Here is a 17,398-nt window from a genome sequence, read left to right as displayed (position 1 = left end):
ATCAAATTATATGAACAATGTCTTGGGAAGCTGGTGCTCCCTGACCACTCATAGAAATCTGATTTTTAGGGTTCCAGAAACAAACTTCAATATTAATTGCATGTTACACAAGTAACATTATTCTTTTTTTAGTAATAAAAAACTTGAGTTCAGAAAAGCAACTGTGTTAAGCATTTACTGAAGTACAGATGAATGTTTGGTACAACTAAGAAACTCCAAGGATATCTACTTCCTTTGACCTGATGTTTTTTAGATCCAAGCTGGTAGTTTTTCTGTCTCTTGTATGTTCTCCAAGTAATTATAACCCTATAATATAAGGAAACTAAAATTAAAAGATATACTGAGGTGAGAATATACATATGTAAAATTATTCATGAAGCTGAAAATAACATATATGTAATCATTATGATTTCCATGACTTCAGCAATCTTGGGTTGTAACCACCTATATTGTACTTTTTAAGTTTGTCCTCATTTGGAACTAATCACAATTACTGTGAACCTTAGTGACCTATAAGGTCAATCTTGAAATAAAAATAATTTTTTGAAATATTCCTCATCTAAGATATTCTCTCTGTTCCACAAATTTCTTTCTACCATGAGCATTTATGCTTATAATGCAAAAGAGTACTCTCACTCTCTTAATCTTTCTTTCTGTTTTTCTGTTTTCTCTTTTGTTAACAAGGTTTCTTATCAATGCCTAAAACAACAACAACAACAACTACAATACCACAGGCACATGTGATCCATTACAGTAAAGTGGGATAGTCTATCAAGTCTTCAGACAAACTGTGTTCTCTGACATGCTTCTTACTAAGGCTCTGGCTCATGGTCTCTAGAGCATCATTAGTTTCTGTGAAGTGGCTCATTTCCCAGAACTAGTGAGAAGGTTCTGAAAGATTTGACCATGTTTGAATTCTCTGTTCTGGAAAACTTTTATGGAGTCTAGAGACCAAGGCTGAGCAGTGAGCTGAATTGAAGCTCAACTGTTAGTCATGGTGCCTCTTTGTTACCAGGAGATCAGTGCTAGTGGTAAATTTTGGAAATTTTGTGCATCAAGAAGGGCCAGGCGTGGTGGCACACACCTTTAATCCCAGCACTTGGGAGGCAGAGGTAGGAGGATCACCATGAGTTCAATTACCCTGAGACTACACAGTGATTTCCAGATCAGCCTGGGCTACGGCTAGATCCTACCTGGAAAAAACAAGAAAAAAAAAAAAAAGGTAGGTAAGAAGGATCAAATAGAAAAAAGGGCATGGCTCAGTTTGGGGGCAGGAAAAAAATTAACTAGTTTTTTGGGGAAATATAGGTGTTGCAGTCAACTTCACATTGCTGATAGAAATCACCCAACCAAGAGCAGCTTTTGGGAAAGAAAGAGGTTTATTTTGGCTTACAGGCTCAAGGGGAAGCTCCACAATGGCAGGGGGAAATGATGGCATGAGCAGAGAGTGGACATCACCCCCTGGCCCACATAAAGTAGACCACAGGAACAGGATAGTGTGCCAATCACTAGCATGGGGACACTGGCTATAACACCCATAAGCCCATCCCCCAAAATGCACCACCTCCAGAAGGTGTTAATTTCCAATAGCCATTAGCTGGGGAACCTAGCATCTAGGACTCCTAAGTTTATGGGGGACACCTGAATCAAACCACTACATTCCGCCCCTGTCCTCTAAAACTGATATCCATAAATGATGTAAAAATGAAATGTATTCTAGTCCAACTTTAAGTCCCCATAGTTTTTATGAATTTCAATGATGTTCAAACATCCCCATAATCCAAGGTCTTTTAACTGAGCCATAATACCAAAAAATACCCCCCAAAACCCATAATGACACAAAATAAACATTCATACTGCGAATGATGGCATTGGGTATAGCAAAGAAATACTCAAGCAATACATAATTTAAACAGGGCAAATACCAAACTCTGTAGCTCCAAGTCCAACAACTCTAGTTAGTGACAAATCTCCCACTCTGATAACTCTAACCAGGAACAAGTCTATGGACTTCCAATTCTGCCCCTCCAGCTAGGCTTCTCACAGTCCTGGAAAACTTCATTGGAGCCAACAGCTTTCCTCAGCAGCCATCTTGTGGTCCCAGCATCTTCACTGGGTCTCCCCTGCAATCCGTGGTTCATCTTCATGGCCCCACGGGGTCTCTATGCAGGCAACCAGCAAACCAGCTTCACACTGCCTATGGCCCTTTCCAAAACAAAAGACCATGTAGTAAACTCAATGACCCTCCCTGTCCTGCGTTTCTTATACTCCACAGTACCAGGTAGGGTGCCAATTTGTTAATCTTGGGGTGGGGGGCGTGAATAAAGCAGACTTTGAAGAACAGGACACTTCTTGAGCTCTCAGGCCCCTCCAAAAGAGTACATTTTTCTCGTGGCCCCTTTACAGGTCAGCTAGCCCAGTCTCAAAGGTTGTAATCTCTCAATTGCAGCTGAATGGGCAACAGTTCACCCAAAGATTTTTCTTTCTGTGCCACATCCCTCTGCTCACATCAGTTCATTTCTACGCAAAGCAACCCTGCACAACTTCTCAGAACACAGGCATAAGAGCAAGCTTCTCACACAAACTGCTAGCCCAGTCCAAGCAAAGCTCTTTCTCACCCTCAAAAGCCAAACCTCACAGTCCATAGTTCTTACTGCATTTAGGTCTTTCAACTCTGACCAGAATAGTCCATCAAGCTATAGTTACAGCACTGCAAGGCATCTCTTAGGCCAAGGTTTCAAATCCTTCCACATTCTTCTTGAAAATCAGCTCCAAAAGGCCAAAGCCACATAGTCAGGTGTCTAGCAGCAATCCCACTCCTCAGTACCACTTTACTGTTGCAGTCAGATTTGCATTGCTGGTAGAAATCACCCAACCAAGAGCAACTTGTGGGAAAAAAGAGGTTTATTTTGGTTTATAGGCTTGAGGGGAAGCCCTATGATGGCAGGGGAAATCAGTGGTGTGAGCAGAGGGTGGACATCACCTTCCTGGCCAACATAATGTGTGAAATACTGGCATGGGGAAACTGGTTATAACACCCATAAGCCCGCCCCTAACAATACACTGCCTCCTTGAGGAGTTCATTCCCAAATCTTCACCAGCCGGGAACATAGCATTCAGAACACCTAAGTTTATGGAGGACACCTGAATCAAACCACCACAATAGGGAAACTATGAAATTTGTTGTGACTACAGCAATTTTATTATCTGATTATTGATACTGATGCAGTCATCTCTAGTCTTATTACCTTGATTATAAGTTTTATTTCTAATCTTTAGTTCCTCCTTCACTCACTTCCCAAGTATGAGTTGGCTTTATGCTAATTAACTACTATAAGGGCTATCCTAGATTATTACACGTGGAAGAAGGTAGATAGGTGGGTGTAACTGTGACATCTTTTGTTGGCTTTAACTATATGTATGTGTATACGTGTATACATATTCAAAGAGTAGCCACACTGTAAACCTGATGTTAAGCATGGTTTTATGGTGTGTGACATGCATCTTTCAAAGCAGAATAACTGAAAATCATGCTAGTCTAGCCTTTTGTTTAATTGAGGCAAATTTATGCTTAGACCATTTTAATTATACAGCTATGTTAATTAGTCTATTTTATTACTTGTGGTTTAACATTATTAGATTTAGGTTGTAATCTCTAACAATCATTTGTCTCTGACTTGTTAACTAGCATGTTGCCATTAAAATAAATTTTAGAATTGGATTGTCAATGCACTTAATGATTATCCCATAAGTATTATAAACAACTAGAAAAAGTTGTGTCATGATGGTAGAATTAACTTTCTTATTACAACTCATTTTGCAATGTCAAATTTTTCATAACTAACTACTAGAAGAATCATATGACTTGTAATGGCACAAGATATTCAAAACTAGATCTATTTAACCATAGTAATGAGAGACACATAAGTAAATGTTTATTGTAACAAAATGTGTGGTTGGCAAATGAACCATTTATGGGATATTTAAGTGCACTGTAAAAGTATAAATTGTAAACTGTACAACCACAGAACATCAGCCTTTAAATCACCTTAGCTTGTGAAAAGAACTGCACTTAGATGTGTCTAAGATCACAGGAAATTACTTGAAAATATAATCAAGCTATCTGAGTTGATCTGATATTTCAGAGAGATAACATTTTTGAAACTCTTAAAAAAAACATGTCCAAAAGTGTGCTCTTGTGGCCTTGCCAAGATGTTGTCACCTTATCTGTGGTAATTATCTAGGCTGGCTGAGTACTCCAGGCTATATATTTCTTCAAATTATAAACTGTTTTATAATAACATAGAGAAATTTATTGGTCTATTTTACAATATCATAAATGCTAAGCCAAAACATAACCCAGCCCACCTACACCTAGTAATAAAGGATTCAAGCATGAATGTAGACTTTTGCCAGCTATGAGTTTCTAATTTCATAAAGAAGGCAATGACTAAGCAATAATCAGGAAAGCTGTCTTCTTTCCTTTTAATTTTATACACAACCAAAGGTGTGTGATCAAAGCTTCTGAACTTTAAGTGGTGATGGCTGCCTGTGCAGAGTTGAGCACTACACCCCTGGTAGACTTTCTGGCATTAGTTGAGAGTGTTAATTGATTTCAGACATGGACAGGGAGCTTGGCAAATACAGGCAATGCTTAAGTCACAGAAGAAGCAAGCTCCTAGAATCCCTAGGACTATAAAACAATATAAACACGGTTCACATTGTTTTGTAGTTAATTATTAATGTCTCCCCAATATTTCTTCCCTTCCAGCAGGCAGAACTTATGTGTTATTAATCTTCAGGTGCCCAAAACACTCATCTTTGCCCTCTCTCTAGATGGAGATCACTGTCAATTTTGAGATCAGAAACCATCAACTGTCCTACCTATGTGATATGAAGCCTTTTGGAATTTATCAATTTCCAACACAAAGTTGTGTGGATTAACCTGAAGTGAAATTCATAGTTAACTTTGCAAAACGGCTGTCATTTATACTTGCCAGACACTTACAGTTGGAAAAGCAAAGGTACAGACATGGAAAAATGTCAGAAAGAAACCTTTCCACAGCATTATGTATGCGAACTGAAAGAATAATCTCTCCAAAATCAGCGGCATCCTTAACCCCACCACCTGTCATGGTGCTCCTTCTGCAAGGACGACAAATGCGGAGGTCCCAAGGTTCGCCATTTCTGTGGGAAGGTGGCTTTTCTGATGTCAGAAGGTGATTTTTTTGTCAGAGCATGAAAAATAAATATCCATGATGGGAAGTTTTCTGACACTGTGCTCTCTGGGCCCTTTTCCCAAGTTAGTGAAATAGGTATGTATACATATATTTCATATCTCCGGGCATGCCTTTGCCTGTTTGCTCTCACTTCAGCCATGCTTATCCAGTGAACAAGAAAGCAAACAGTCGGTAGGAGCAGCATCTTGTGTCAGTAAAATAAGCTAATTGCAGTGAATTAAAATCCTTACTTAATATTTCTACAAGTTATCCTTTTAATGTGTTCTATAATTGTAAACCCTTTAGTCTGTTAATCTTTGATTCATTAGTGGGCTTCTTAAGTATCTATTAAGGAGCATATGTAATATTCTGGTAATTGCTAATAATCTTCTTTCACAGCACATTTACAAAGCTCTCTACAGGGAGTTCCATTAGGTTTTTTATTACATATCAGGGTACAACTTTTATTAGCAGTCTCTGGCTCCTACAAAATATGAAGGAATTATTAAATAATATGAACTATCTTTCATCCTATGTCTAGTATTAACTAGTTATACATATAAACTCCATGAATTAAATCAAATTGCTTTCTGCTCTTTGCTGTTCTATCTCACTGCTGAGGAGGAGGACAGGGAGGGATTAAATTACACATATCCTCAGTTTAAACTATGAATCAGTAGAAGTACTGTAATTATAGCCTGTGGCTTCCAGTCCATGTCACCAAAGTACCTCACCTCCTTTGTCCCAACAGTGGGAATACTATGTAGCCTAATATTTTATGGTGACACACACTGCCACTGAAGGAGAAATGCCATTTAGAGCTTTGGTGGTAAGGAACCCCTGCCTCCCTCTCATCCCATCCTGAAAACAAAACGAAACCTTGCCAACCCCTCTTTTGGTAGCTGAGATCTCTTTAACAAAGGACAAGCCTTAGCAGGTAGCACATCAGAATACAAGTGACAATAAGGATAAAGGTTTGACATGAATGCTGTCTGGGATTAGGCTGGACTGGGGAAAGACAGGAGAGACCACAAGGACCGTTGAGCTAGAAAGTAATCCGGAAGCAGATGATACTAGACATATATCTCACCTATTGTATAAATTTGCTTAGGATTGGCCACACTACTAAAGGGTTGACTCATAATAGCTTTTGTTTCCAATATTCAGTTCCATTTAATACTTACCAAATAATCACCAAATTACTGATTTTAAAAAGCAAAGTACGTGATCCAACTTTTTGTAGTTCATTGCTGCATATTCATATTGAGATATGAGTGTGTAATATACACAGTCCAGGGCCTCCGATCCTTTAGAAAGAAAAGCATTGCATAAATTTGAGATTTTGACATGTTCAAATAGCATCATCCTAAGGCTTTTAAGGCAGCAAAGACATTTTACTTCTTACAAACATCTTTTTTATGGCCATGTTTTCATAAATGCTCTGAAAAGGATCTGGGAACATGGCTCAGTAGTTAAAGATTATGCTGTCTTGTGAAGTCTGCTTGCCCAGGTTTGATTCCCCAACATACACATAAAGCCAGATGCACAAAGTGGCGCATGCATCTGGAGTACATTTGCAGTGACAAGGGGCCCTAGCCACCCATGATCTCTCTCTCGCTCTTTCTTTCTCCTTCCCTTTTTCCCTCTCCTTCTCTTCCTCTCTCATAAATAAATATTTTTTTCAAAAGAAGCACTATGCAAAGCTGATGTAACATATCTAACCATGCTATAATTCATAACAGGCAAGTTTAAAATGTGTCTCATTGAGCATACATTTAAATGAGTAGGAGCTGCTGAAGTCATGATTCTTGATAAATTTTTAGAAAAAGAAATAGCTATGGAAACAAATCACTCCAAGTATTAAGTACATTTGTTTGTGAACTTTGAGAAGCCCTTCTTGGCCCTCCTGGTGGTTACTACAGTGACTGGCTTAGTGTTTATGGTCTGGCAAACATTAAAAGCATGCAATCTTGTGCTGGCAGACACTGCAGCACACTGTAACCCTGACTACTTTGCAGAGTAGCACAGGGTTTGAGCCACACTCCTTCCTGATGTTTTAATCTGACCAACATGAGGTGTGAAATATATCTCAAGTGTTACTACACTGTCCAGCTCGTCTATTTGGCAGCAAGTGTTCTTTCTAGTAAAAGAAGTCACTCAGATGAAGATTCCAGATGTAACTGTGTTGCTTGTATAAGGACAATGGAGAAGTCCCAGCTTTTTTTCTCAATATAAGCAGTGGTGTGGCTTTGCCTTTGCAGTTTCACAAAGAGTTGTATTACGTAACTGGAAAACTGTCTCACTAAGCACAGAGAATTTGTTAGCACAGAATGCAGCTTGGAAAATGCTGATGTCAAGCTTCAGTCCCAAAGAGAAACCTTTCAAGTTGCTGAAACAGAGGGAAAGGAAGAAGGAAATTGCTGTTTTACATGATTGGCCAAAATACACTGTAATTATATGAACTTGAAACAGATTCCTTAAAAGAACTGATAATTCTGTGATCAGAAAAAGTCATGGGTAGTGGAACTAAGTCTTTCACATACTGTCTCTGCAAAGCATAGATGCACTGTCTATGAGACATATAGCCAAAGAGACAAGCACACTGGCTGTAGCCCATTTGCCTTTCCACTTGCTTTACCATAGTAAGAAATGGTCTGAAGATTTTACTTAGCCATTGTGTTTATGAAGCTTTCCCCTCCCTCTTTTCATTGCTCATTCTATGCGGTTTACCAACTCTTCATGTAGCTTCTGGCTTTGCCTCTCTTGTTTTGAATGAACATAGTATCAGTCATTAGTCAGCTTTTATAGGAAACATTTTTAGTTCTAAAATGGGTGGGTAACATTTAGTTACACAGTTTTATCCTAAAGATATCCTTTCCTTGTCTTCCCTCTTCCCTTGAGTGCCTCTGCCAAGTACTATTTTCCATGAGCAGCTATCCATTCGTAGAAAAGAGATCTTCTCCAGTAACAGTGAAACTCATGTTACTGTCACTAAGATGCCATTGGCTGTCATCTGTTATTCAGAAACACCTTTTGTAAACATCAGCTCTTGCACATGGTATCATCTCTTTACCCATTTTATTCATATAACTACAATTGATATGCAGAGCTGTGTCATCTTTCTTTGCAACACCCCAACCAGTGGAGTACATAATAGATAACAGTGCTCAAGACCTCAAGGACTGTTATTTTTTAGATTCTGGAAAAAGAAAGAAATAAGTTTTAACTAAGGAGTAAAGTGCCTAGACTGCGAATAGCCTGGTGTCTCATACATGTTTGTGCAAGCCTGAGTATTGTCTGTCCTTGCTAATACCTCAAAGCTGAAGCCTCTCACCCTCAGAAAAAGGGGGCAGAGGTTGGTTCCTAGAATATGTGTGTGCTTCTATTGGTCTACCTGCTGAACCTTTTACAGTGTAAGCAGGGACATATGCCTGTGAGATGGCCATCCAGAGAACTGAAGTGCCCAGATGAAGAACAAGTCAGATGCTTTCAGGATTTGATTTTCTTGCCTGAGTTCTCACCCTCCTCTCACCAGCTCACCTGATGATCTTGAGAAAACAACCATGTGTGCAAACTAGACTGATGTAGCATCTTACTGGAGGTTTGAAACCTGGACAGGCTGTCAAGACTGGGGAATGTTTTCCTTATTGCCACAATGGAAAGTACTACTTCCTTCCATTGGCCTTAATTGATGTCCCCACTTGGGCTGATTCCCCCCAGACTGTTCTTTTTGCCTTTTCAATCCTACAGGGGTCTGCTCAAATCCTTTTTCTCTTCCGAAAACTCTTCCTGACCCTCCAGAGAAAACAGTAATTTCCTTTTCCCATGAACACCTGGACAACATGGTGCCCATGCTGGTTGACATGTCAGGTGTTTGGGGGTTAGCAAATGCTCTCATATTGTCAATTATTTTTCTCATATTTCTTCCTTATTCTTGAAATTAGACATCATGTCCTGGATTTTTGTAATACCTGTAGCATCCTATATCATATGGCACACATTAAGAAAATACTTGGCAATTTCAGAGAAAAACATCTAGAAAATAATTTGACTGAGGGGAATGTACTTCATGAAAGACTATCGCAGATATTATGAGAAACATCTCTGCACATATAATTTTTTAACTTGTATTTATGTATAGGCAAGCACAGAGAAATAGAAGAGAGACAAAGAGAATGGGCACACTAGGGCCTCCTGCCATTGCAAACAGACTAGATGCTGTGCCACTTTATGCATCTGGCTTTATGTAGGTACAAGGGAATCGAACTCATGTCGTTTAGGCTTTGCAGGCCAATGCCTTAACTGCTGAGCCATCTCTCCAGCCCAGTACTTTTATAATATATGAAAATATTTAAAATAAAAATTTTCTTGAGTAATTAGAAGTCTTAGATTTCCAAACTAGACATGAGAAAATGTCTAATTTTCACTAATGAATACAGGTTAAAAATACATGAATGAAAATATGACAATGCTTACTTGAACTAAAACCAAAATCATATTTTAAAAATTGTTCTTTATTTTTCAGATTTGTTATATAAATCATACATAGTCTTCTTATTGTATTACTTTCTGTGTAGTGTTAATCCATTTGTATCCAAAGTACCTAGTTATCTATGTTCCATAGTAATGGTACATCTACCTGAACATCAACCTTTGTTCTGATTGTAAACAGGATCTCTTACTGAGTCTTCCAGGCTAGTAGTATACACATACCAGCAGCACCAGGCACGTTAAATATGCTTCATGGACTTTGAACTTTCTGCAATTTAAATTGACAATAAAAAATTAATATTTTATTTATTTCAGAGAGATTAAGAGAAAGGCAAAGAGAGGAAGACAGTGTGTGTGTGAGAGAGAGAGAGAATGGGCACTCCAGGGCCTCTAGCCACTGCAAAGGATGCATGTGCCACCTTGTGCATCTGGCTTTGCCTGGGTATTGGGGAATTAAACCTGGCTCCTTAAGTATTACAGGCAAGTACCTTAACCTCTAAGCTATCTTTCCAGACCCAAATTTTAGTTCTTGACCAGAAATTAACCTTCTGAGGAGATCACACCAATATAGTTGTAAATTTTACACTAAAACCAAAATTATAAAGATGAATATGACATTTTAAAGTTTGGTGATAGTGATCATACAATCGTGAAGCATTGCTTGTGTTAAAGATGATCAGGAGAATGTGTTGAATGTATCAGCCAAAAAATACATTAAAGAGAAAGAGGACTACCCAAAAATGAGTACACCTTGCATTCCATTTCTTTTGCTTCCATTCATGTTCTGCCATTATCCTTTCTTACCCTGACTATATCACTTTCATAATTGATCTGTGTTCCATATTCTCAATCTAATTCATCCAGTCATTTAGGTATTTGTCTGTGCTAAAAACTTTTCTAAAGACTTAATTCCTACAATTCTGAAAAATACTGTCCTGCTAAAAAAATATTTAACAGCTCTCTACTTTATAAAGTCGAATGTAATTCCAGCTTCACTTTCTATCTTATGATTGATGTTCATTTGCCCAACTGCTTCAAGCAAAGCAATATATTCACTATTCTTTGATACATATCAACTTTCAGCATAGTTCTCTTGGGTCTAAATCTCTAAAGTACACTATTCTTAGAAGATGAAGTGTGCGTATCATAATGTCAGTACAAGGGAAATATATCTTCAACTAGATAATATTGAAAGTATTTTTGGAAAGAAAAAGAAAGACAAAACAGGTGAATTGAAGAAGGAAGTAGAGGATGGAGAAAGACTTTAAATCAGAATTTGGGATAAGGAAGTAAAACACAAAAAGTAAACTCACTAAACAAAGCAGCATATGAAGAAAAACTGAGATACTATTGAATGAAACCTCAGCGCAAATACAAAATGAAAAGAAAACTTCTATATCTGGAAGGTTAACTTTCTGAGATAAATAATTATACTGAAAAAAGAAGGAAAAGGAGAAGAAGGAGGAGGAGGAGAAGGAGGAGAAGAAAGAATTTAGCTTTCAGAGACAGAAGGCATTTATATTGAGCAATGACAATTTTCAGAGTTCCAGGCTTTTACAGACATCTTGTTCCATAATGAAGCAGTAATAATTAGTTGTAACCCAGTGGTGTACAACGGCAATTCTTGCTCCCACTGCAGCTACCTGTCCATCAAAATTAAACTCCAAGTTCACAATCAGAATCAAAGTTGTGCCATATTAACTGCTCTCCATTTTAACCTTCAATAAATAACCATTAGGGAATACCAATTAAGATTAGAATTTGAACTGGGTGTGGTGGCACATGCCTTTAATCCCATCACTCAGGAGGCAGAGGTAGGAGGATCTCTGTGAGTTCAAGGCCAGCCTGAGACTCCATAGTGAATTCCAGGTCAGCCTGGACTAGGGTGAGACCCTACCTTGAAAATCCGAAAAAAAAAAAAAAAAACTTACAATTTGAGGGCTGAATAGATGGCTTAGTGCAAAGCAAAAGGGCTTGAGTTTGATCCCTCAAGACACCCATAAGCTAGATCCAAAAGGTGACACATGTGTCTGGAGTTCGTTTGCAATGGCTTGAGGCTTTGGCATACCCACAGTCTCTCTCTACTTGCCTCTGCCTCTGCCTCTCTCTCTCTCTCTCTTTCTCTCTCTCTCAAATAAATAAAAAAAATATTAGAATTTGGCCAGACATGGTGGCACACACCTTTAATTCCAACACTTTGGAGACTACATAGTCAATTCCAGGTTAGCCTGGGCCAGAGTAAAACCATACCTTGGAAAAAAAAAACAAAAACAGATTACAATTTGAACTACATATTTATTTCGTGTCCATCTTCAGATTTCTGAATTATATGTTAAAGCAATACATAACATCTGTGTACTCTTTTCACAAAAGAAAAAAATCTACATGCCTCTGTGCATCTGCCTGGCTAACGAGCTGATTGAAAAAAAGGCCATTTTTCTATAGGTTCTATTAAAGTACCAAGAAATATAATTTTAAAGGCTACAGAACTAAGAAAAGTTAGATAAAGCAAATAAATCAATAAAATCTAGAGTGAAGACCAGAATATTTCAAATTAATCTGAAACAGCTAAGTTTTAAGATTTTGGAAAAAAGAAAAGCCATTTGGTAAAATACTTAACTTGGGTATTTTGTTTTTGTTTTTGCTTGATTTTATTTCTAGGTTCCAGATTCAGAGAAGTTTGGTGGATCCTAACAGTTACAAAAGCTTGGGAGACAGCTTTCGAATGATTTTCCAAAAAGAGGGGTATGTATTGGGTTTCATATGCAGGCTCTAAGTTAATATTGGCAATTTAATATATTTCTACCTGACATGCTTTCTTATTTAAAATAGTGTTATTAAGGAAAACATGTAACTGTGCCTTCTTATTTTGTTACACTGTTCTTGATATGACTGACAATTGAATATTTATGTAATTGAAACTATCCCAAAGGATATTAATAACCAGTTTGATGAATTGTGGATAATTTCTAATTTATGGCATTAGGCTTTTGAAATTTTTCATAGCTGAGACTATATAAACATTAAATATAATGCCCAAATTCACTACTTGTTTGCACAGTGGCTTAAGAGAATACAATCAAACTATGCCAAATACAACCAATCTGCATCAAAAATTCTCTATTATATCTATTAGATGAATACATAAATAGAATATATTACTTAATAAGCTAAAATTGTCTACCATATATAGGTTTGTTTAGTCTATCCAGTTTAATGTTCTAAATTATGCTTTGTAATATTAAATGTAACATTCACTTGTTAGCATGGTTTTCATAACAGAAATGGTTGAAATAATATTCAAAATTTTAGCAGTAAAACTACTATATTTTTAGAGTCTCTTATATGCTATAAATTCTTACAACACTGCCTCATATTACTTTATTTGCCAGATTATTCTATACAAATACTAATCTGTTAATTCTGTATTTAAGTTAAAGCTATATCACAGATATCTTGCCATACCAGCATAATAATATATTTATCTATATGCTACAGCTCATTAAATTAACCTTTAGTGAATCTTCATTCTTTATTTCAGATTTTTACTATTATAAATAACAGTAAAATAATTATACGGACATGACCTTTCATATTGCCATGCATATCTATATTATTATTTTAATATACTGTTTGTATATTTAAAATATATTTTACATTTACACATTTAGAGACTTATACCTTTTAAAATAATTCTGTAAGTTGCTAGCTAGGGACTTATATAGAAGCTGACAAATTACCTTCTAAAACATATGTACTGATTTTGTACCCTTAGTATTTTAGAGATTCCATTTTTCCTTATCAGATGTTGTCAATTGTTACCTTGTGGTATCTGTTATTAATATGTATTTCCTGTTTACAATTAGATAAGTGGAAATAAAACTATTGATTGTATTGCTTTGATTGTTACTGGCATTGTATAACCTTTTATATCATTAGATTTCTTTCATGAATTTGGCATTTGTATCTCTTACCTATTTCTAAGGTTAGTCATTTTAATCACCATTGATTTGTAGGAGGTTAATATAGTATATATTATAGATACAAACCCTTTGTTACATAGATTATACACATTCTTTAGTTTGACATTTTTCTGACAATTTTGTAATATATTAGTGTATCAGAAGTTTTTTAAAAACATATTTTAGGGGCTGGAGAGATGGCTAGGTAGTTAAGGTGCTTGCCTGCAAAGCCTAAGGACTCATATTCAACTCTCCAGATCCTATGTAAGCCAGATGCACAAAGGTGAGGCAAGCTCAAGGTTGCACATGCCCACTGGGTGGCACAAGCATCTGGAGTTCAAGTTAAGTGGCTGAGACACTGGCATAACAACTCTCTCTCTCTCTATCTACATATAAAAAAATAATATTTTACTATTTATTTGAGAGAGAGAGAGAGAAAAGCAGAGAGAGAAAATGGACATACCAGGGTCTCTAGCCACTGAAAACAAAATCCAGATGCAAGTGCTACCTTCTGCACCTGGCTTACGTGGGTACTGGGGAATTGAACTAAGGCATTTTGAGAAAGTGCTTTAACAGCTGAGCCATATCTCCAGCTCCCAGAAAATTTTTTTTATTTTTGAAGACTGTGATTTTGTGATCTTGATTTTTGGCTATCTAATAATGAGACATTAAGATAACCTCCCACCACACGTGCAAAAAAGCACATCCTCTAATTCCAAATTTATAGGCATTTTATAGTTACATATTTATTTCATCCAATAATATGACTTATAGAAATTAACTTTCATTTAAAAATGTTTAATTAATTTTCCATACACTGCATATTGAAAAATTTATTTAGCAACTGGAAATGTTAAGTACCAGCTTATACCTCATCTAGATTTTCTATTGTTTCTCAATTTTCTATTCTGTTTTATTACATTGTCTGTCTCTATGTCAGTATTATACTGCTTTAATGATTTTATTTCTGGATTATTCAAGTAATATGTAAAAACATGCCTTGTAATAAAAATAGAAATTCCCTTCATCATCTAAAGAGTCCTTTCTGGCGTGGTGCTTTCTTCTTTTCTTGGATGTTTCTCCATTTATTCTTAGTTTCAGCTAGGGCCCTTTTGAGGTATGATGGAGTGGTTATCTCCTTAGGATCTGCATCTATCTGAAAAAAAGAAGCAGATTCTCCAATGGAGAGTAAACTTAGCACCAAGTAAATGTGATAACCATTGTTTTTTTATAGAGAGTTTAATGGAGAGTGGGCTCCTTGTTGGATATGGTTCTGACTTGTTCCCAAGCTCCAGTTATGGGTTCCATTCCACTGAGCAGACCAGTTAGCCAACTGGAGAGCAGCTGGTTTCCCACCATGGCTGTGCACCACTATTGCACTTGTATGAGCATCACGTCAGGTTGTTTGCTGCTAAGTAGGTTAGACCATGTGTTGGTTGGACAGATACTGGTCTTTATCCCCAAGTCGCTCATGTAGCACCTTCCAGCACTAGATTCACTGTCTTGTGACTAACTCTCTTCCAGCTTCTAGCCATGTTGCTCCATGATATGTGTCCTCAGTGTATGGTGTCTTCAGCAATAGGGTCTTACCACTAACCTATGGTGGGTCATCAAGTGCTCTGACAAATCTGTCTTCTTTTGGGAGATCAAAAGCTCATTGTGGATGATATCCACCATGTGCTGGTACCAGGAGTTACAGGTCAGTGCCCAAGAAGAGAAGGAAGGAAAGGATAAGTGATATAAAAGAGATAGAGAGATGAGAGAGAAGAGGGAGGGAGAAAGAGAGAGAGAGAGAGTAGCAGAAACAGGAGGAGATAATGGTCAGTTTTCATTGTACCTTTTCCAGTGCTTTGTGAATCCAGTGTTCCCTCTAAGGGCCTAGTGAAGGTTCAACCATTTGGTCTGTCTTTTAGAATGTAGAGTTTTATGGTGCCGTTGGCTTTTGGGTCCAGTTTTGCGTCTCCCACCCCTCCCTTACTCTTCTCTCCCTCCTACCCTCCTTATTGTCCAGTCCTCAACATGGCTTGCTAGTTTTTTGGCAACTTGGGTAGATTCAGGTTAGGAGCTGTAGATGAGTGAGATTATGTGGCAATTATCTTTCTGTGATTGGGTGAGTTCACTGAGAATGATCTGTTCCAGGTTTGACCATTTTTCTTCAAATTTTATTGTATTGTTTTTCCCTACTGCTGTGTAGAATTCCATCGTGCAGATATACCACATCTTAGTTATTCATTCGTCTAATGATGGACATTACTATTATTAATTATTTTATAATAATAATAATGTATAATATGTAATAATAACAATAATTAATGATGGTTGATTCCAGCTCTTGGCTATTATGAATTGAGCAGGTATAAAGATGGTTGAGCAAATGTCTCTAAGCTGAGGTGTGCAGCTTTTAGGGTACATGTCTAGCAAGGGGATAACTGGGTCTGTTGATAACTCTATAGTCAGTTTTTGTAGGAGTCTCCATATTGCTTTCCAAAGTGGTTGTACCATCTTACATTCCCACCAACAGTGGATGAGGGTTCCTATTTCTCCACATCCTCACCAGCATGTGTTTGTGTTTGAGTTTTTGATGTTTTCTATCCTTACTGGGGTAAGGTGGAATCTCACAGTAGTTTTAACTTGCATTTCCCTGATGATTAGAGTCGATGAACATTTCCTTAGGTGTGTGTTTGCCATTTGTATTTCTTCCTCTGTGAATTGCCTGTCCAGTTCCTTGCCCGATTTTGTGAGTGGGTTGTTTGACTTTTTATTGTTTAGGTTTTTTAGTCCTTTGTAGATTCCAGAAATTAAGCCTCTGTCAGTTGGATATTCAGCAAATATTTTCTCCCATTCTGTGGGTAATCTATTGGCTCTGCTTATTGTATGTTTGTCTGTGAAGAAACTTTTCAGCTTCATAAGATCTTGTTGGTTGAGTAATTGTTTAAGATCCTGTGGTACTGGGGTTTTGTCCATATAATTTTAAACTATATATTCTATCATGTTTAGTATTTCTACCTTCAAATCACACAGCATTTTAAAGCAATTTTGTCTCTTTTTTTCTTTTTTTTATTAGTTATGTACACAGTGTGTAAACAGCTATGTAGGTACCATTGTTAGCCTCCTCCCTGTCCTCCTGCCTTCATGGGGACCCTCCAAATTGGGAAATGTGAGTCATACATTGTGGGGGTAGCCATCGGTTATGGGTAAGAGGCAATGTCTCTGTGCATAATGTGCCAGTGTATGGCTCTAACAATCTTTCTGCCCCCTCTTCCATGAATTTCCCTGAGCCATGTTGGGTTCATTTTAGGTCTTGGGAGCCTCTATATTTCTGGATATCTGGTTTGGTAGGAGTCAAGTGTTCTCTGTGCCTATGTCCTTCACCCTTGTGCTGGCACCAGGTTCACCAAGAAAGCAGAACTCTTGCTCATTTCCCCAATTATTCTTGGTTTCAGCTTGAGCCCTGGTGTGGTGTGACAGGCTAATTCTCTCCTCAGGATCTGTGTCCATCTGAAAAAGAGAAGCAAATATTTTCTTCAGTGAAGTATGAAAGCTCTCAATGACCAGTAGATATTTAGTTACCAGACCCAATGATAGGTAGTACCACAATCAAACCTTTGTCAACTCAAGACATAATCTAATCATAACCATATCCCTTGAAGCTCACTGCATAAGTTTGTGGTTTTCAGTAGGTCTTCTCTCATCCTGTATGATCCTAAGCTTGCTTATGAGAACAAT

General features: G+C 37.4%; 1 protein-coding gene across 1 annotated transcript in view; it reads left to right on the top strand.

Moving 5' to 3' along the window:
- Slc25a21 (solute carrier family 25 member 21) overlaps nt 1-17,398 on the top strand; it is a 571,282-nt gene that overhangs the window by 421,613 nt on the left and 132,271 nt on the right. Inside the window, exon 3 of the mRNA XM_004649129.2 lies at nt 12,372-12,455. Coding sequence (XP_004649186.2) covers nt 12,372-12,455 — 84 coding nt within the window. The remainder of the gene's footprint in view (nt 1-12,371; nt 12,456-17,398) is intronic.

Source organism: Jaculus jaculus, chromosome 7 (assembly GCF_020740685.1).
Source record: "Jaculus jaculus isolate mJacJac1 chromosome 7, mJacJac1.mat.Y.cur, whole genome shotgun sequence".
Classification (NCBI taxonomy): Eukaryota; Metazoa; Chordata; class Mammalia; order Rodentia; family Dipodidae; genus Jaculus; species Jaculus jaculus.
This window is presented reverse-complemented; position numbering and strand designations above follow the sequence as displayed.